Raw genomic sequence first — 21,677 nt, forward strand, 5'->3', positions numbered from 1 at the left:
CTTTTTCCCTAGTTTGGCTTGGAATCCCACAGTCTGTTCCACAGTCAGCTCCTGGCCACATCTTTGCTATTAGAAGTGAGAATTCTTCTTCCACCTCTTTTTCTACCAATAACATGGTCAACATGATTTCTGTGTATTCCGTCAGTGGTGATGTCAATGTACATAGTTGTGGGTTTGATTGTTTTAAGTCTCTGTTTAGCAATGAAGAAATCATTGGATTGACAGAAACAGTCATTGGGTAGTCATTCTCCTGCTTAACTTCTGTTTCCTAAGCCAGCATTTTCCTAACTGTTTTCCTGCTGTTTCCGAACAGCATTTTTCCTCCTTACTACTTCCAATTTTGGCATTTGAGTCTCCAACCATAAAAAACATATCTTGTTTGCACGATTTTTACCAGATTGAACTTGGCCATAAAATCAATTTTTCTCCTCCTCATTCTCTTCCAAAAGTGGTTGGAGCATAAATGTGGACCTTCATTATGTTGCAGGGTTGCCTGCAAATTTTGATTTATATTATATGGTCACTGGCTCTGTTGTACCCAAGTACTGCCTGTGCTGTATCCTTTCTATGAAAGCAGTGCCATTTCGTTTCTTTGTTCCCATGTCCTGTGTAGTAAATGATGTGATCTTCTGACTGGAAAATGTCTCAATACCCGTCCATTTCGATTCAGTGGTTCCTGAGATGTCGGTGTGGGCAATTGATTCATTTAATCTATCATTGGGTTGAGCTTTCTCGTGTTGGTGCTTCTTATGCTTCATTTTCCCACTGTAATTCTGTCTTTGTGTCTTCAGATCTTCCTTTTTTTTTTTTTTTGCTTTGCAACATTGACAGCAAGACGTCAAAAACTTGAATGTTTCCAGGACATAAAAACGGTTAGCATTCCAAAAGGTTTTCAGCCCTTCCTCAGTAGCATGTTGAATGCCAACAACCTGAGGGCTGGTCTTCCAGCCCAATATGGTCAAATCAACTTTATCTTGCCTGTTCGTGTGGTTTTCCTATAAAATATAGGAGCGGCATATCATTGCCTTCTTTTGAGCAGTTAGAAATTGTGTATTTGCCATTGTTACTAAAATTATCATCTGCCTCCAGAATCTTTTTGTAGCTTTTTGACCAGTACAAATAATACCTTGATTTACAAAGTTCATTTAGTGACCATTCAAAGTTACAAAATACTGAAAAAAAGTGACTTATGGCTATTTTTGATACTTATGGCCGTTGAAGCATCCCTTTGGTTACGTGATCAAAATTTGGACACTTGGTAAATGACCCATGTTTATGACAGTTGAAATGTCCTGGGGTCATGTGATCACCTTTTGCAATCTTCTTACAAGAAAAGTCGATGGGGAAGCCAAATTCATTTAACAACCATGCTACTAAATTAACAACTGCAGTGATTCACGTAACAACCATGATAAGAAAGTTTGTAAAATGGGGCAAAATTCACCTCACACATTGGTTGACCTTGTTGGGAATATATACTATTGGCATCTGCTTCTAGTGTTCTTCACTCATTTCTCCTAAGACTATCCCACGGCCACAATGATGTAGCATAGCAGGACTTGAAGGAATAACAAGAATAATATGGTGAAATACGGGTAGTCTGTGACTTAAAACAGTTTGTTTAGTGACTGTTTGAAGTTACAGTGGTACTGAAAAAAGTGACCTGTGACCATTTTTCGCACTTGTGACCATTGCAGCATCCCTATGATCATGTGATTTACATTTGGATGTTTGACAATGAGTTCATATTTGTGACGGTTGCAGTGTCCTGGAGTCATGCGATCCCCTTTTGGAACCTTCTGACAAGTAAAGTCAATGGGGGAAGCCAGATTCACTTAACAACCAAGTTATTAACTTAACAACTGCAGGGATTCGTTTAACAAATGTAGCAAGAAAACTCTGAACACATTTCTCACTTAGCAAAATAAAATTTGGGCTTAATTGTGGTCATAAGTCAAGAACTACCTGTACACCACTCTTTATACATATGATTGTTGTCCAATTGATTTTTTAATAGGATAGATATTTGAGGATCAGCATAAATGAAAAGAGAGCCATCAATATTTCTAGGTTGGTGAAGTCCTGGAAGAGATGACTTTTTGTGGGAGGAGTATAATGAAAATAAACTCAGGTCGATGGCTTTTCCAGTTTTATGCATTGTAGTTTCTAGGCCCCTCCCCCTTTATGTTAAAGAAAATGTAACCTTTATCGAACAGAAGCTCAGATGTCCAGAATATAAATACTGATTGTGATTTCTCTTGTTGCGCTTGACAGGCTTTTAGAGAAGGTTCACGGAAATCTTTGCGGATGAAGGTGAGTATCCATGTATAACCCTGATAAACACCTTTGCAACCAGATTCCAGATGTAGTACCTATGTCGGTCATTGATTTATGAATAGCATCATCGCTTTAAAAGCACCTCTGTAACATGGAATTGGGTAGCGTTAATTTAGTAAGTCACTGTCCAGGGCTTGCTGAATATGAAAGAATGAGGCACCAGTAATGATGGCTGGGGATATTTCATCATATTTGGGAATGAGTTTGCAAGCGTTTTCTTCCGGTTCTTGATTTCCTAGCATTTTTCAGGAGACCCTTTAAATTGTGCTTGATCAAGGCTAATCGAGAATGAGGAGCTTGTTTCTATAGGTGCTTTTTTTTTTTTTTTAAAGCAAAGGGCCATTTGAAAAAATCTTTTATAGAGCCCCAAAACATTCAGCCATTGAACTGACTTTGTGGTTTGATACAGAATTCTCCTTCAGAAGCCCACGCCCTGGATGAGAATACCACAGAGGGGTGGGAAAACCGCATTAGACTCTGGACCGATCAGTATGAAGAAGCCTTCACAAACCAATACAGCGCCGATGTGCAAAATCTCCTAGAGCGTCATCTAAATGCTAATAAAGAATTTGCGGGCAAGGCGGCTGTGCTGGACACAATCAATAAGACTGAACTGACCTGTAACAATACGGTTATCGGATCCCAAATGCAGGTAAGAAGTATATCCAAAAGTAGTGAGACAGAAGTCAGTGGGGGGAATTGCCGAGATGCTGCTTCTGTACTTAGATGCCTGAAAAAATGGGGGGAGGTATAATGATAATAATTTTATCCCTATCCTCCTTATCCACATTCAGTAAGATTGTTTTCAAATACGCAAGTAGGAAATGGTTGGGTTTTTTTTTTACAGATTTGGGTCTTCTATTCTTATTTTAAACCTTACAGCTTCAGCTGGGGAGAGTCACGAGGGTTCAGAAGCACCGAAAGCTTTTGAGGGCCGCGAGAGATTTGGCTGCGGATACCCTTATAATTGAATATCGTGGGAAGGTGATGCTAAGGCAGCAGTTCGAGGTCAATGGTCATTTCTTCAAAAAGTAAGAAGTCCCAAATAATTGCGGAATAGAGGCCCATTATGGAGGGGGCGGGGGGACAGTTTTTCTGTAATTGCTGTTTCTTGAAAAACAAACAAGATGCCCTCCCGCTGAGATTTTGAATTGGTTGAAGATAAATGTGAGCCGTTTTTTTTCTCTATAGGGAATTTATGCTTAAGTAAAAGATCAGATGCACACGCACAAATGCATTCAAGGGTGCATCAGTGTCATCTGTTAAGGTTGCACTGGGTGGGCGATGCTTGCCAGTGGGTTAAAATGTTCTTTTTTTTTTTTTCCTTTCTTCCTCAGGCCGTATCCCTTTGTGCTGTTTTACTCCAAATTTAATAGTGTTGAGATGTGTGTGGATGCCCGCACTTTCGGAAATGATGCCAGATTCATCAGGCGTTCCTGTACACCAAACGCAGAGGTAAATGGCGGTGCTTATGTGGCCTTTAGTATTTGGCAAATGTGATTTTGAGTTTATGCTCTACAAATCAAGCAGAGATAATCCCATGCCAATTAAGTGCAGGGGACTCAGACTATGCCCTGTGAATTTTATAATGCCAGAGCTATAGAAAAATAAGGTTTCGTAGGATTGCTGCAGCAGTGTGTGTGTGTGTGTGTGTGTGTGTGCGTGTGGACGGACGACTAGTACTTTATGGTGTCACGAACAGGTGAAATTTTGGTTTGTGTGTGTGTGCTTGTGCATTTCTCATTAATAAAATTCCATATTGGATGGTCAAAGCACTCCTTTTCAGTTTCAGGTGCCTTTCTTTGTGGGGAAAGACCGCAGGAGCTGGTTTTTACAATTGTGAGGAAATGTTCACCTTTGCAGTAAGACCTATGCCTGGCTGTAGAGTGTCAGCAGTGCTGCTTTTATATTGCAGGTTCGTCATGTGATTGCAGATGGGATGATTCACCTGTGCATATATGCGATTGCTTCCATTGCCAAAGATGCAGAGGTCACCATTGCTTTTGATTATGAGTACAATATCTGGTAAGTTGTTATTATTATCCTTCCTTCTATATTATTCCTTTTTTTTACTTCCTTTAAAAAAACAATTCTGAAGCATCTCATGTGATGGGACCCCTTCTTGCCTAGACACTTGGCCCAAATAATTTTAATCATATTTATTGTTTTAACATTTCATAGTGTCGCTTTTATCTTGTAAGCTGCCCAGAGTTGGACGAGAGTGAAATGGACGGCATATAAATTTTGATAAATAAATGAATTTTAATAAATAAATGAATTTTAATAAATAAATGACATAATTTCTTCAGGTTTTGAAAGACGATACTAAAAATGCTTTCTCTTTTGTGATGGAACAGCAATTATAAAGTGGATTGTGCCTGCCACAAAGGAAACCGGAATTGTCCTGTGCAAAAGCGGAGCCTGAACCCCGTAGAACAACTACCTCCACCTATTCTGGACACACTGATCGGAGCTGAAACTAGGCGCCGTAAAGCCCGGCGTAAGGAACTGGAGCAGCAGAGTGCAGCCTCAGATGAGAACAGCAATCCCCAAATCGAGGAAGTCTCCGAGGGTCCCGCAGCAGTGAGTGATAATGAGGTAATGTCCCCATCACCCTGGACAAGTGAGATTTGGTCATTAATTCTAGGTAAACTTAACCACAGAATGAATCTTTCTTTTTTTTTTCTTGGACAAAGCTGAAATGTCTCAGTGACGGTCGTCATATAGCAATAGCACTTAGACTTTATATACCGCTTTACAGCTGTCTTTAAACAGTTTACAGAGTCAGCATATTGCCCCCAATAATCTGGGTCCTCTCGCAATTGTGGACTGCTTTTGAGTTTTCTTCTCTTTCTCTTTAGGCTGCAGATAAGGAAGAGAAGCCAGAGGAGGAGAAGGAAACCGCTGCTGATGAGCTGGGAGGTCTCAGTCAGGGCAGACGGGCAAGTATTCCTTAAATATTTAATGTATTCTAGTGTTTTGTGATGGCTATTACCATATTTTTTAGAGTATAAGACACACTCCCCCTCCCTCAAAGAGGGTGAAAATTTGAGTGTGTCTTTTACACAGAATGTAACCCACCCACCGGCCCCCACCCTTCGGCCTCTGCCTCAGCAGTTTGCCTCCTTGCAGCAAACAGCCTGTTTCAGCTTCAGTACAGCCTGATTAGCATAAGCAGCTGCTTGTCGGTTGGATCGGCTGCAGGGATTGCCATTGCCTATTGCTTCCATGTGCCCCATTTTCGGCCTCCGCATCCCATTTTTGACCTCTGTGTGCCCCGTTTTCTGCCCAATCTGATCCCCAACAGGTGGAAAATGGGGCGTGTGAAGGCTAAAAACAGGGCAGGTGGATGCCAAAAATGAGGTGCATGGGGGTGGCAATAGGCAATGGCAATTTCTGCAGCCTGAAACACTGAACTTTGGGAGGCTGATGCAACCGACAATCAGCTGCTTGTGCTAATCAGGCTGTACTGAAAGTGAAACAGGCTGTTTGCTTTTGCTGCAACGGAGGCAGAGGCAGATTTTTTCCCCTTCTTTTCTTCCCCAAAAGCTAGGTGCATCTTATACTTCAGAGCGTCTTATACTTTGAAAAATATGGTATCTTTTTCATTGGGCATTAGGTATTTCCTAGAATTTTCTGATTGGTTGTTGCTATGTGAATGCCTCCATATATTCTTTTTTCCCCTCCGATACCTGTGCCTCTTGATTGTTACTGCTATTATAAATAGCAGTGTAACAAATCCACCACAGGAAATTGCATATATGTTGCACAAGTTCTGAGATAGTGTTCCCAGTCTACTCAAAATGTTATAAAGAGGTTGAGGTTATGGGAATATGAATATTCACAATGAAGCTATGCAGTCAGGAGCAGGTAGCTCCTCATATCAATTACATGCCTATCTTAGACAATATATAAGACAGCATGTAGGAAAATCAAATCCAGAAGACATTGAATCCAAGTAGTTTTTAAAAGTCTCTTCAGTATTTTCCTGCAGGCTTGGTTGTTAATCAGGATGTGGATTAGTAAAATTTAAACAAACAAGCACCTGCCACACAATAGCCCAGGGTTACCAGTTGTTGATAAGAAAGACAGAAATAAAGTCTGGATAGTAGCCATTGCAGTACCAGAAAGGCAGTAGAAGAGAAGAAAAAGAATTGGAAAAAAATCACAAAATACAGATATCTACAAATAGAAATGGAATGACAGTTAAAAAAAGGAAGGGAAGGAAGGAAGTAGAGAGAAAGAAAAGAAAAGAAAAAGAGTACCAATAGTAATAAGTGCTTTAGATGTAATTCCAAAACATCTAGAATACCATCAGTATTACAAAATCACTAGTCAATGGCAAAAGGCAGCTTCCCTTGGAATAGTTTACGTCCTGCCACAATACTTTCAATCCCATTAAACAACTACCTATCCCAGGTCCTTGGGAAGGACTGGGTAGGTGGATAAAAATGCCCAATCCAGTCCAAACTTCTGGCTGACTATGTGACCAACCATAACGGCTGCCTTTTATATATTTCAGTCAACTTAAAGCAAATATACCTACTGCTCCTGGCTCCTATTTTCCCCACAACAACATTGTGCAGTGGGTTGGACTGAGAGAGAATGACTGATCTAAAGTCACCCAGCTGGCTTGCGTGCATAAGGGAGGCCTAGAACCCCCAGTCTAGCCATAACATTTAAGCGCTTACACAGTGGGTCTCTGTTTTTTATGCATTGTTTCAAATCAGCAATATCAATCCTGTATTCCCTGCCCTCATAGCAACTGCAAGCTAAGCTAACTGTCCACTATTTTGTGATAGTGCACACTAAAATGCACAGAAGTGCATATCTTTGCTGTCATCATCACCGTTCTGACAGGAAGCCTGGGTATTAGGGTGTTGTTTCTGCAGTTGTCTCTGCCCTCCATGATCTGTGTTTTGAGTTATGCCCCATCCTCACTTTCTTCCCCTCGGAAGCCGTGTTAATCTTCATTTCTGGCTTTGTATGCTAGACCCGAGAAGATAGAAAGGTGGAAGCTATCATGCATGTATTTGAGAATCTGGAAAAGAGAAAGAGGAGGAGAGATCTGCCATCATCCGACAGGAGCAGCACAGATGCAGAGATAGTGGTTACTGCAGAGACCCCGGAACCAGAAGAAGCAAAACCTGTGCCAAATGAAAATGAAGATAGCAGTTTGGCTTTAAATGTATCGGTGGCAAGTGTGCCGACCTCTGTCAGCAGCGTTGGGGTGAACACCCGGAGATCTTCACAGGCTGGGGTAAGAAGAACGATAAGATTATTGAGGATCAGATTGGAAAACTGCTGAATTTAGAGCGTTGATTTCATTGACAGAGTAAAAACCCAGCCACTTGATTGGAAAATATAATTCAGTTGCTGGTCTGTCACCTGTCTTCCCATCAAATATTTTTCTTGTTCAAGTAAACCTGTTTGAACTAGCAAGGCAGTTTGGTATGTGCTGGCAACAGAGGTGGCACAGACAAGTTCACTGTTGCCAAATGAATGCTAGGTTTGGAGAAGTTATTTCATCTGTCATGTTGATCTATTTTTTTTAAAAAAGGTTATCTCGTCTCGTGAAATGGAATTGCTGTCTACAAAGATTAGAAATCAGTGCATTTTGGTTGAGAAAGTGTCGACAAAAGTCGTGCATACTTTCCTGGGACATATAATACATTCATCTCTCTGTGTTTTAGTCCCTCAAAATGGGAAACTAGAACGTCTTTTCCAAGCTAGAATCTAAGTTCAAGACCCTGCCTTCATACTGTAAACCTGTATAGCCAGCTCTTGCAGAGTACAGCGTACCAAAAAAGTACAGAGTAAACTAAGAATTCCTTCAATAGTTGTTTACATTGCAGGAGACAAGTACAGATAAACCAGTCCCTAAACCAGCACCACCAAAAACACCACGGCCCAGGCCCAAAAGCCGTTTCTCGCGTTATCGGAGCAGCTCAGCCCAGAGACTAAGAAGGCAAAAACAAGCTGCCAGTGCCCAGCAGTCTGAACTCTCTCAAACTGCTCCGGAGGAAGGAAGTGGCACCAGCACAGCAGCGGCAGCGGAAGTGAGCAGGGTAGAGGGCCCAGGAGAGGGGAGGCCACAGGTGGTGAACTCTGATCCAGTTGTGACGGCAGCTGCAGGATCCCAGGCCAACCGGGCAGCACCCAAATACCCTAAAACGAAAAAGGTAAATGGAATGGGAAAGGATGGGTAAGGCATCCTTTTTTGCAACAGCAAGAAGATAATTTTTGCTTTGTGTAGCTCCTATAATATGGCATGTTGCTTTAGTTTGCTTGTTTGCTTTTGTGGCTAGTGTTTATTAAATCTTAACGGGGGGGTAGCACAATCATCGAAATGTAAATTTGGATATTTCTTGATTTGATGCACTCTTCCTCCACTGATTTTCATAACTAGTCAGCAGTCTAAAATAGAAAGCAAAAGGTTAGCAGCATTCAGCTAAACCCAAATGTCTGAATTAACGCATAGATTGTATCTGAGTGTATTGATGATCCCCACAGAATGTTCAACAAATCTACATGCAAAAATAAATAAGGTTATTAAAGTTGAACTTTATAAAATGTAAAAAAGTTGCCATTAGTGTACTCCCCACCCCCCGATTATTTTTTTGGCACGGCAGCCCAAAAACCAGAAGTTTCCCACAGAATTATGAAAGGGAATGTTGATTGAAATAAAGCATGACTTGTAAAAGCTAACCCAAGACTATGAATAGTCTTAGTGATGCCAACTCAGAATTATTGAATTGGGAAGCAAGTGCTCTGGTGAAACCTTATACTTGATTTATTGAAGCCAAGGAAAAATGACATGCTTTTTTATTCAAACATCAAAAATGATATTTTCATCATCAGATTTGAAGTCATCACTTTATGTCTATATTTCGGGTAGTGTACTGTCTTTTTAAATACGATGAATGTGATGTCTAAAATAACATTTTAAATATACAGCCTCCAGGATTATAGAATCCACCATAAACACGGTGATATTAAAAATACTGTTAACACACAAAATTCAGTATGAGGGCAGATGTATCAGATTACCTTTATTGTGTGAAATCTGGAAGGCTTTTAGAAGATCTAGGAACTGGCATGTTTATTTAAATGTGTAATCTTTTTTGCATAAATATTATTCTTTGAATTAAATCCACTAGGAGAATTCATTTACCATAATTATTCATCTGCAATAGTAAACATTACATTTGATTAACAAAATTAAATTACATTGAAATTCATTAATCAACCTGGCATTTAATTACATCTTAGTATCATTTTCTAAAGATACTCAGTTGGTTTTGTTTTAAAATGGGGATTTGACTGAAAGAAGTAAAACATTGTGGTTCTGAGAGTTCACTGTACTTCAGAATTTTTAATAAAAGATCGACTTGTGGTGGGTCTGTAGGGGAAATAGTGATAAAACCAATTTAGATGAAGTTCCAAACTGAATATCTGCAGCTTATTTTTATATATTCATGGCTATAACCGTAAACCTCTCAGAGTCATTTTCAGAATGAGATGGGCAGCATATAAATTTAATGAACAAATAAAATAAATATTTTTTAAAAAATAGTCAGATGCCAATCCCCTGCCTGACCCCCTGATATTTCTACCTATCTTTGTTATCTCACTAAGTTTGCACGTTCTTATTAACTTTGTACAGTAAAATATGTCTTGTTTCTGTTTCTAGTATCTGGTTACAGAGTGGCTGAATGACAAAGCCGAGAAACAGGAGTGCCCCATTGAGTGCCCTTTACGGATCACCACTGACCCAACTGTGCTGGCTACCACCCTGAACATGTTGCCAGGCCTTGTTCACTCCCCACTCATTTGTACCACCCCTAAACATTATATCCGTTTTGGCTCTCCCTTCAACCCAGAAAGGCGAAGGCAGCCGTTTCAGCTGGACGGGAATTACAACTCTTGTAAAAAGGTATATTTTCCACTGTGTCTACACTTTTAATCCCTTGGCACATTCCACACACAGAACACAAAGTAGGAGGAAAGCTTTATAACAGGGACCCCCAACCCCTGGTCCATTGCACAGTGCCAGGCCACGCCCCCTTTGGAACCAGCCTGCAGAAATGGTAGGTGAGTGCATGTGCACATAGGCGCACACAAAGCTGCATTTGTGAAAGCGATTTGCACATACGAAACTATCCGTTCTCCCTTCCCTACCACTGCCGTTGGTCCACCGAGCCAGAAAGGTTGGAGACTGCTGCTTTATAAGATCCCTCAGAAGATGTTAAAATACTCTAGCAGCAATGGTCTCTCACAGAATAGATATCTGAGTTTTAAATCAAAATCAGACTTCAGGTTAACTTTTGGATTACTTAAAACCTTGGTGGCTTTAAAATGTGTGGACTTCAACTCCTAACAGTCTCCAGCCAGCACATTTCCCATGCTGACTGAGGAATTCTAGGAGTTGAAATCTACATGTTTGAAAGCTGCCATGGTTGAGAAATATTCTTCCAGGTGTATGTCTGGTGTCTTGCATTAAGAGACAGTATCACTTCTTATATCCCCCTAAAGCAGTTTTTGTATTTCATGTGTAACTTAAAATAATAGAGAAATCATGTGCTTGGCATCCTTGGTATCTAGGAACTGTAGAATGTTATTTACAGATTCCAGAACATTCTATATACTATTTTAAAGCCTTCAGTTTCCTGGTTATAAAACTAATCAGAAGTTTTCAAACTTTAAACCCTATCTGTATGATATCATGAAATTTGAGACCATTTTTTAAACCTCATTATTATTTGACTATTTTTTTTGTATTTTCGCAAGGATCAAGCAGGAGAGCAAATTAAAAGGTTTTTATTTTTTTTAAAAAAAAAGCGTAGGGAAAAAGTACAATCAAAATAGTCATAGCTTCTGTACATTGGTTTGGGTCTGAAATCTGTATTGATTTCTCAGTAATTTTAAGCACTTGCTTACTTTAAAAAAAAAAAGAAGACAAACTCATATCACACTTAAGAATATATACACTTACGTAGTCACATGAACCAACATGATTTGCATAGTTTCCCCCTGCTCACCTTTCGCGCCTTGGTTGGGGATTTAGTGTGTTTTCATGCTGCATTCTAGCTTCCATAATTGGATGGTAAGCTGCTCTCTTGGCTTGTATAAAATCTGACATAAAAAGATGAGTTGTATCTGCTGAATTAAAATTCACACTTCCATACGGAATTGGTCACTAAATAGCTCATTAATATAGGACATAAACCAGTAATTCTCGTTGCATTTATTGTTTTAGTTTAGAGTAGCCTTTTCCAATCTGCACTCCAAATTATTGTGAGAATTTTGACCGTTTAAATTCCAATGTATTTTTGGGTCCCTAAGTTGAGAAAAACTGGCTTCAAACGTTAATGAACAGGGTCTTAACATGTTTTTTCTTGTTTTACAACCTTAAGAGTTTTAGTGTAGGAGTGACCTTTTAATTTGGCAATATTGACAACACTTTAGCACAAACTGATAATGGCATTGATTACAAATCTTATTTTATAAAAAATATATCTAGTTCTTAAGGCTAGAAAAGCATTAATAAATTTGAAGTGTCACTTGCTTGGTATTTGTGGAGCAGTAGATCTAGGTCTGCGCAGATTATTTTTCCATATTCCATTCCATGTAGTTGGATTTCCCTACACTAAAGCTATTGCTACTTTCCTCATTATTTTTAATTTCTTGTCAAGAATTTTTCCAGTTCAAATATGAATTCTAAGTACATACATGTGGAGAGAGAAAGAGATCCTGTACAAAATGAGATGCTGCTTAAAAGTGTAACTTTGGGATAAGATAGCAGTGGATGCTACCAGTGGAATTAAGGCCATGTGTTGAAAATTTCTGAAAAGCACAGAAAAAATACGCATTCAGTAGGGTTTGTTTTTTTCAGCGTTGGATGAAGCAGGCTCTGGAAGAAGGAATGACTCAGACCTCACCTGCTTCCCAGGAGAACAAAGCCCAGTGTCTATACCAAAGCAATGAGAGTAGTAGCGTTTCTGGCATTTGCACAGAAAATACAGGTTGGTTCAGATATTTTCACACTATTGAAACATTAACGGGGAGGGAAACTGTTGGGAGTTTAGTCCTGAACATGTTGTTTTTATTATTATTACTATTTTAAAATAACATTTTATAAAGAAGAATCCTGCAGCTACTCAGGTACGGCCACTATATGCTTAAAAAGAAAAAAAGATCTTACACAATTGTAAGTTAATAATATAGATGAGGAATACGTATTTTGCACACTGTGCTCCTAACTGATTGACAGATTTTGTAACAAGCAAGAGCTTAGGAGTGTTAAAAGCCAATTGCTTAAATCCTGCCCTACACGATCCTGGGCAGCTCTGCATTTCTTAGTTCATCTATTAAGCTGCCGCTGCAAAGACACACAGGAAACCCGTGCAAGATGCACGGGTGGCATTTTCTTCCTCTTGCTGGGTGGTTGCCTTGGGTGAGATGAACAAAATTTAATGTGCACACCTGAGTAAAGGGCCCCCTTCTCCATCTAGACCAAGAAATGGGTACTCATACAGAGAGTGTACTGCATGAAAAGTCGAGAGTTTGATGCTTAATACTTTTCTCCTAACGCTTTCTAGGGAGATAATTGGTTAACCAGTGGGCACCTGGTTACAAAGCAGCCACTCTGCAGCAGAGCAGCTACCTTGCTACATCTGTGAGCGAAGCAAAAAGCTGAGTTTTTAAAATAGTAACTTTACATCTGTCTTTGCAGAGGAAGAGGGTGGCGAACTCCCCAAGTCAGGGATCAGTTTTCCAAGGACGTCAGACGAGGCCCTAGGCAGTGTACAGATAACTGTGTGTTGCACAAAGGTTAGAGCCATCTAAAGTGGACAAAGCACTAGTTCTGGGCAAATTTGCAATGTTGAGTGAGTGAGAGCAAAACGAAAACTGGAAGGTTTTCTCGCGATCTAAAAGATTTGTGTGAATTTGGAGTGGTTTCTAAGAGACCCGCTGCAGTTGTCTGGTGGCATTCAAAACAACAACAGCCCCTCAACAAATATTTGTCTTTTGTCCCAACCCAGATTATATATTATATTCTAGTGTGCGGTACATAATTGGGAAGGGCAGCTATGTGTAACCATGAGGAGATTTCGTGACCCAAGAATGAAAGGAAGCCAAATGAACGATCGTTTAGAGGAGGTTGTTTGTAGACTGATCGGCAGCATCTCAAGAGAGGAACAGCTCAAAGTACTTGCAGCAGTTAGTGAAATAGGAACTAATGAGACTTGGCTGGGGAGCTATTCCACAGAAGATGCCTTCGCAGTTAACGCCTTTCCTTCAGTTCATAGGTATCTAGGGGCCTCTGTTGAGCAAGAGTTTGAATTGTGGAGGATGAGAACCATTTTTTCCAGTAGAAAGACAAACCCGAGAGCAGTGTAATGGCCAATGGAACAATCCAGGTTCATTGTATGTTTCAGCCAGTGGGGAGTTAATGAGTCTCGTTGCAACATGGAGAAATTGGAATTCCCACATTGGCAGCCCAGGAGCCCTGAGGACAGCTTGTTGCACAGCTGGCAAAGTGTTCTAAAATCTAAATGATCCGACAATGGAAATCAGGGCTGATTGCATGGATTTTATCAACTTCCCTTAGAGGTCATATAAGGACAAAATGCTGTGCGCATAAAAAACAAGCCCAAAAATGTTTCTGGCTGTATATGGAGTTATATGAAGGGTTTGGTCTGTTGTGAAAGTTTAGATACATGAGTGCAAAGGAAAACAGCCTCCATTGAAAAAGATGCGGGGACTTTTTAAGTCTTCTTGTCGTCAAGAAGTGGTTCCCCTTATCCCAAAGATACTACTGCGGTAGGGCTTGAATAGGAGATAATGAAATTAGTAAGAGCTCGCGCAGAAAGAGGGTAGTCTGGGGTTGGGAATGACGGAGGGAGGGGAGGCTGAGGGGAGCTCAAATTAATTGGAAGGTGAAAAGAGAGCAAAAATGAGGGCCGCTTGTCGGTATCACGAACTTAACTGCAGAAGAGTAATGGAGGACGTACAGGAAAGCCATTGTGATACGGTGGATAAGATTTTAGTTTAGGATCAGGGAATTCCAAGGTCCAATATACCCTCGGCCATGGAAGAAGCTCGCTGTAATACTTTATTGATCAGCTGTTAAGCCATATTAGAATCCTCGGAAGCTCACCGGATGACTTTGGCTCAGTCAGTCAGTCACTTTCAGTCCATTCTCTTTATGTGATGTTGGTTGTGAGGAAAATTGGAGATGGAAAAGTAGGATATAAACCTAATGAATAAACAAATAGGCTGTTGGTTTGGTAGTTAGCTCCTGTTCAGCCTTGGTATACATCCATCCATGACAGGATTTCCATCAACCAAGCTTCAGCTCAGAGGGCAAAGACAGTGAATATGAATTTGTATGGAATAGGGCAAGCCTTGTTGTATAAAGACTTGAGGTATTTCTACCTTGATTACAGCTCTGTATTGTGACATGTTTCCTGTTGCTGAACTAGTCTAACAAAACAAATAATGTGCAGTTGTTTGCGGTTGTTTGCTTTTTTCTTTTTTAAAAAACTACTGAAGGGCCTGAATTTGACTGCTTTCCGTTGAGCACTTTTTTCATTCCTGAAAACACCCATTGAGTCCTGAAATTGTCCTCCTTTTTGAACATTGTCCCTCGTTTCAGCTTTTGCATTAGCTTTGAGTGAGTGTTAATGTGGCAGGAGCCAAATTTAAAATGCCATGGGTACATATAGAGGGGTTTATATTACGGATGAGGGCTTTATAATAGTAGAACATCATCTAGATTGTATGTTAAATTTCAGACGTATTGAGCCCTCTGAAGAAGTGGAAATCTCGCTATCTGATGGAGCAGAGTGTTACCAAATTATTGAGGCCACTGTCTCCTGTCACTCCTCCGCTTCCTGACTCCCTGGTTCCAGATTCGCTGAGCCCACACCTCACCACGTCCTCCTCATCTGTGCCAGGAGAGGAGGAAAGTCGCAGTGGCTGCGGTGTGATCTTCTCCCCGATTCCTTCCTTGGCTGCTAGTCGCTGCAATACTCCACTACAGTTTGAGGTAAGCTGAGCTGGAAGGTGGGGGAAGCAATTCTGCTTGCAAAAACGTAGGAGACAAACATCAAAATTACTTGGAAGAACAGTTAACACAAGAGGCGTAATGGATGAGAGTTTTAAAGAGAACCTTCTTGAGTTTATTAGATACAGGTAGTCCTCGACTTACGACCACAGCTGAGCCCCAAATTTCCATTGCTAAGCAGGACAGTTGTTAAGTGAGATTTGCCCCACTTTACAAGCTTTCTTGCGGCAGTTGGTAAGTGAATTGCTACAGTTGTTAAGCTAGTAACACGGTTGTTAAATGAATTTGGCTTCCCTCCATTGACTTTGCTTGCCAGTAGGTCGCAAAAGGTGATCATATGGGACACTGCAACTGTCATAAATAACAACACGCGTCAAATTTTGGTCACGTGACCATGGGGATGCTTGCAGTAGTCCTACGTGTGAAAATGGTCATAAGTCATATTTTTCAGTGCTGTTACAACTTTGGTTACTAAGCAAATGGTTATAACTCCAGGACTGCCTGTATTAATAAGGCGAATTATCGGCTCCCTTGTTGCTATGTAAAGCAGAGTCACTGGTATTAGTGCTCCTTCTCATGTCCTTTTAACTGCTACTCGAACTCTCTTCCCCCTCCTTCTCTTGGCACTTTTCAAACATATTGCCAAGTTCACAGAATCCTTATCCCCCCCACATGCATTGCCTGGTAATAAACCAACAATTGAGCCCATGTTTTGCCATCTGCATTAGACTGTTTTCATCATCAGATTATCATTCCCTTCATATTTGCTTCTGTTTTTCAAACCTTTTGTAAACATTTAAGATTTCAAGACAGATGTGAGCATGGAAGACTTTGTAGTTTTGTAGGTTTCTTACAGAATAACGCAGAGTCTGTGTGTTCATTCTCAAGTGTCCCATGATTATGTCCCGTCTGTTGTGTGAGGGGGATTGGAAATTTCAGCATTGGAAGATATGGGCTATCCTTGCATCTGCCACTCCTCTTAATCGAACTTGATGGAAATAATATTCTCTTGATTGCTGAATCAGTCATCACTGAAGATTCAGACCCTCGTTCCTTACATATGCTAGCATAGTTTATAAGCCAGCTTTAGCTGCTCACTGTTAGGGATGGGTTTTGGGTTCTCTGCAATTACAAAAAAAAAAAAATCATGTAAAACAATTACATGATTTATTAATCTAATTTCTGTTTATTTTATTTTTTTCAGAAATGAGGGGTCCATGGTGCTCGGAGCTGGCTTGTTTTCTTTCAGACATTTCATTACCCAAACTAGCTAGTGATGTTGTTGCATTGATGTTACCTTTGGGTAATGAAACGTCTATAAGAAAACGAGCCAGCTCAGAGAACCAAGGGCCCCTCATTTCAACTCTGAGCTACAAATATTCTCCTTTATTGGGTTTTTTTCAGAATTGGCAGTTTTTAGCTAATTCTTTGTAGTTTATTCTCTTACTGTTACTCAGAAGACAGCAGGAGTCCCATTCCTTGTTCAATCTCTGCCTTCTCTCATTTCATTATGTATTTTTCAAATACTCTCATATCTATTTTCACATGTGAGAAAACCACAAAACTGCCCCCAAGAAATCCTCAAGAACTGTTTCGTTTAAAAAGAAGAGTTTAAGAGTTAGCAGTCTAAGCATATTTGTTTCATTTTTAAAAATAAATATGCTGTTATTGTAGCTCCATAGGCGGTATCACATTTCTCCGAGGCCTCTTTACCCAACCAGTCTTACAGATATTGACATGAGAAGATGCTAGGAAATTGTACGTTGAGGCAGTTTGTGCTCCCAATTTGAAATGCTGCTAATTTGAAGTTGGCACCAGAGGAGAATTTGTCAGAATCTGTCTTAAGTCAATTTACAAAACTTTTCATCTTTGGCAGAAGCAAAACTGCTGCTTTTTACTGTGTATGAGTGAGTCTTTTGTCCTTCCATCCCATATTTTTGTAAGAAAGATCTGGGGTACATTAAATTCCTCCCATTTATATTTTCTGTACTGAGGCTTTGTTATTTATTCTGCTCATTATGGCATTTTATTTTTATTTAAGCTGTTCTCTGCTGCCTTTTCAAGATTGTTCAAGGAACAATTGTTAAACAGTAGATCTCCATAATTCTGCCTAGAAATACAGGCAGCACACAGGTTTATTAATTTAATTTGTGAATCAAAACCAATATGTATGAATGTAAATTAAACACTGAGTAAAGCATTATTAGTATGTCCCCAAACATCAGCACACACTAAAGAAATTCAAATAGCTATTAAACTAAGCCAAAGAAATCAACTACACACAACAAGCACAAGATGCAGTGACTGCACAAAAATCAGCTAATATAGTTTGGGGAAACAAACTAGTTTTATAGCTGATGTCACATTTTAATTGTGCATATACTACTGTTGAAGAAAATACATATTGCATGTTGAGACACTAGAATCGTTAAAATTTTGTCATTTGAGCTTGTGCTAATAGTTAAATTTTTGCCCGATCCCTTATTTTACTCAGTTGTGAAATAAACTTCCAAACTTGCCTGGAGCAATGTGAGGTCATTTTAAGCAAATCTGCCTGTATGTCATCTTGTGTATATTATTTGTATAATCCTGGAAAGTATGCTCAGGAAAAAAACAGTTGTTGTAATCTTGCAGTGTGAAATCTCTTTCCTAACATAATGAATTCCTGGGCCGCATATTTGAATTAAATTGCTCTAAGAACATAACATTTGGGATATGCTTAAAGAAAGTGCAAACTTTATCCCTTGTAACGTAATTAAGAGGTTATATAAACTTTTTTTTACCTTTCCTATAGAAGTTTAAGTCAACATACATATATAGTACAGTCCTCAACTTATGACCACAATTGAGCCCAAAATTTATGTGGCTAAGTGAAAAAAATCATTAAGTGGGTTTTGTCCAGTTTTACGACTTCTTGCCACATTTGTTAAGTGAATCACTGCAGTTGTTAAATTAGTAACACAGTTTGAAGTGAATCTGGCTTCTCCGTTGACTTTGCTTGTGAGAAGTTCGCAAAAGATTATCACATGACCCTGGGAGATGGTAACCATCATAAATGTGAGTCACTTGTCAAGCATCCAAATGTAAATCATGACACCACGGCGGCGCTGCAATGGTCATAAGTTGCTTTATTCAGTGCCGTTCTAACTTCAGTCACTATGCCAACTCTTGTAAGATAAGGGCTACCTGTATTCCAGTCTTCAATTTTAATCTTTCCTAGGGCCTATGAGACAGGTTAGGTCATAAGATGAGGACTCACACAGAGTCATAAAATGAAGAATATGGTTGAGAGTGAATATAAACTTGCATTTTCCCCATTCCTAGTCCAGCACTCAATCCACAGCACCATCCTAATTTTCATGACTGGCAGCAGATTTTGAGGGTAGCCTAACTTCCCCCACAGCACACAATTCATAACAGCAGGAAGATCCCCAGCTCTGCACACATCTAAATAATCTCATGCTTATATGAAAGAAGTTTTAATGCAACAGCATTGTCCCCAGAAACCTTTCTTACACATCATGTCCATCTTCTCACTGTGAAGTAAGTATGCTGACTTCATGTCTCCTGTGGTTGGCCATTGGAGGAGTAACAGACTTTCCTGCATAAGACTTCCCGAGTCAACGAATGGTCTACGTTGCCTTCAGTGTCAGGAAGTTTATCTCTGAATGCCAGTTTCTGGGTTCCATGAACATTTCCACGTTCTGCTTCTAAATGTCCTCTTTGCCTTTTGGGGGAGCCCTTTGGCTCGATCCAGTAAACTCCTACACTCAAGTCCCTCACTGACAGCAAGGCTTATGTGGAGTCAGTGGCTGTATATTAGTAGGGGCTTGTTTGGGGGGTTTTGTCACTCAAGAATGGCCTATGCTAGTTCTGAGATCTAGACATAAAGGTAAAAAAAAGAAAAAAAGACTGTATCCTGATTTCTGTGTGGTCCTTTGACTTGGGGGCCTGTCAGGAGATATGATGACTCTCATCCTAAAGTCTGTGTAATGTTTATAGTCTCCCCCCACCCCACCCCCACAACTGCTGAGGACTTCCCCAGGAGAATTTATTTTTCTTTCCTTTTCTTTTCTTTTTGCTCCAGAATAGCTGTGGCTAACCTCTGTGCTTGGAGGTTGTTGTTTTGTTTTGTTTTTCACTTTATTTTATTTTGCCTCTTGACTTGTAAAATTAGATGAATAACAAGATGCTTTTCCCTCCTAGAACGTATCCTCCCCTGAGAGTACCCCTGCGCATAGGCCCGAGTCCCTGTCGCCCGAGGTAGTTATCACACCATCTCAATTGGAGGCGGAGAGTGTGTGTGTGCGCGCATTTGGTTTGTGTGTTGAGCAAATGTGTGTGTTCTCGGAGGGAGGAGGGCTTGGAAGGGAGGAAGCTGCAGGAGAAGAAGGAAGTCGATGGGGAGGAAGAGACTAGTCAGCGTCCTTTATAGTTCTAGTTGGGTAGAAAACAGGGGACGTGACGTACATGCTAGTCCAGAGGAAAAAAAAAACCTGAACTAAACCAGCGTACGCTCAAAACGCCCCTTATTCTCCTTATTTTCATTACAACATAGATTATTCTGCCTCTGCTCTTACCCACCAAGGTCCAAATTCTTCAAGATAACAAATTCTGAAATTAGGCTAATAATAATGGCAGTTTGTGAACACAAAGGAAGTCTTCATTAGATTTTGAGGGATCTGAGATAAAACATAATAGAATTTAGAGGGAATAATTGGTTTGATTAGCTACTGCAGATGCCAGGGGTGTGTTTTACTGTAGGTTCATATTAACTTGCATGATTAAGCTCTACTTCACTGTCTACTATTGAACTATGTCAGTTCAGTCATAATATAAATGCATAAGTAATGTAATATAAAGATCAAAAGGATCTTTCAATTGTCGGATGCTTAAGACAGTGTTTATTAACCTTTCAAGGCTGCCTTCTGCAACCTGGTGGCCACCAGCTAAGTTCCTACCACTAAGATGCCTGAGTTGGCCAGTAGACTAGGAAAGCCTCTTAGAAGGGTTTTAGCCTTAATATTTCTGCTTAAAGAAAAAGCTGTTTAAGATTCCATTTCGCTGTGCCTGTATTCTAAATATTGCCAATTTTTTATTTATTTTTGGGTGGTTGTATGATGTTCTCGTTTTTGTAACCTACCCAGATACCCTATGTGGTCTTTGTGTTACAGGTCTACCTTTATTTCAAACCAAAATGGCTGCCAGTAACTAATAGAAGCCTGTTAATGTCGAGTCATGCTTAGTAAAATGCTACTTCTCAGCAATTCCCATTTCCCCACCTCTTCAACTCTGATATATCCCAGTATTAATGCAAGCAGGCCGAGTTGCATAAAGAACCTTAGCCTCCCTTTTAGCTGAGCGAAGGCCGGCATTTGAAATTGGCAGCCTGCAAACAAAGCATTGGGATGAAAGTGCTGTATGAAAACTTTGCAAAATGGCAGGGGGAGAAAAGGTAGAGGCAGATTCTGATAAAGACATACACCTCTAGAAGAGGTAGTAGCATATAGATAATAGACAGAACACTGGCCAGCAGGCCCCAGTAGCTTTTCAACTGCCTGCTGTTTTTGAGACTAAATGGATTAAAGATAATGATAATGTACTCCACTATCTCTGCATGGCTTTAGACTGGAGAGATTAATTCAAGTATATTTTTTAAAAAATTTAAATAGTAAAATGAACAGTGTCTCTAGAACAGTGTTTCTCAATCTTGGCCTCTTTTAATCTGTGTGGACTTCCAACTTCCAAAATTCCCTAGCCAGCCGTGTGGACTGAGGAATTCTGGGTGTTGAAGGCCAACAAGTCTTAAATTTGCCAAAGTTGAGAACTTCTGCTCTGGAGAGACTAGAGGCTCACATATCTTAATTCTTCTGAGGTAACTAGAAATCTTTTATAGTAGCTTGGATCGAGGTGGGGCTTGAAAGCAATGGAAAAGGGAGGGAAAGACAGAATGCAAAAGAATCGTCTCTTTTGATTAGAACACATCACATCAAGCTTATCTCTTGCTTGGTTTTAAAACAATTCTGTAGATATTGGGGGGCGGGGGGATTCCTGTAAAGGAACCTTGTCATTACGACAAGATAACATACTTTATGTAGAGAAACCACCCAGGATTCCATCATCTAGTGGTTCCATCATCTTGTACTCTACCATCTACTCTTGTCAGTCTCTGTGTTGAGGAGATTTCTGAATGACGTGGTGTGAGAAAAAGGTGTGCTTATGCTGCATGGTTGTAATAGTTGTACTGTAAAGTAGCTGGTTGGTCAGA

General features: G+C 40.0%; 1 protein-coding gene across 10 annotated transcripts in view; it reads left to right on the forward strand.

Moving 5' to 3' along the window:
* The window catches only part of SETD5 (SET domain containing 5), a 64,771-nt gene that overhangs the window by 32,941 nt on the left and 10,153 nt on the right, over positions 1-21,677 (forward strand). For 5 of the 10 annotated variants that reach the window (XM_026717977.2, XM_087923453.1, XM_087923450.1 and 2 more), the window contains 13 exons: positions 2,275-2,313; positions 2,747-2,989; positions 3,220-3,368; positions 3,675-3,792; positions 4,253-4,362; positions 4,695-4,935; positions 5,199-5,279; positions 7,331-7,597; positions 8,193-8,519; positions 10,031-10,273; positions 12,233-12,362; positions 15,138-15,391; positions 19,616-19,672. In XM_026717977.2, coding sequence (XP_026573762.1) covers positions 2,275-2,313; positions 2,747-2,989; positions 3,220-3,368; positions 3,675-3,792; positions 4,253-4,362; positions 4,695-4,935; positions 5,199-5,279; positions 7,331-7,597; positions 8,193-8,519; positions 10,031-10,273; positions 12,233-12,362; positions 15,138-15,391; positions 19,616-19,672 — 2,259 coding nt within the window. The remainder of the gene's footprint in view (positions 1-2,274; positions 2,314-2,746; positions 2,990-3,219; positions 3,369-3,674; positions 3,793-4,252; positions 4,363-4,694; positions 4,936-5,198; positions 5,280-7,330; positions 7,598-8,192; positions 8,520-10,030; positions 10,274-12,232; positions 12,363-15,137; positions 15,392-19,615; positions 19,673-21,677) is intronic. The other 5 variants (XM_087923456.1, XM_087923451.1, XM_026717979.2 and 2 more) reach the window with 1 other exon arrangement.

The sequence above is a fragment of the Pseudonaja textilis genome, chromosome 2 (assembly GCF_049901715.1).
Source record: "Pseudonaja textilis isolate UNSWEBS1 chromosome 2, rPseTex1.2, whole genome shotgun sequence".
In the NCBI taxonomy this organism is placed as follows: domain Eukaryota; kingdom Metazoa; phylum Chordata; class Lepidosauria; order Squamata; family Elapidae; genus Pseudonaja; species Pseudonaja textilis.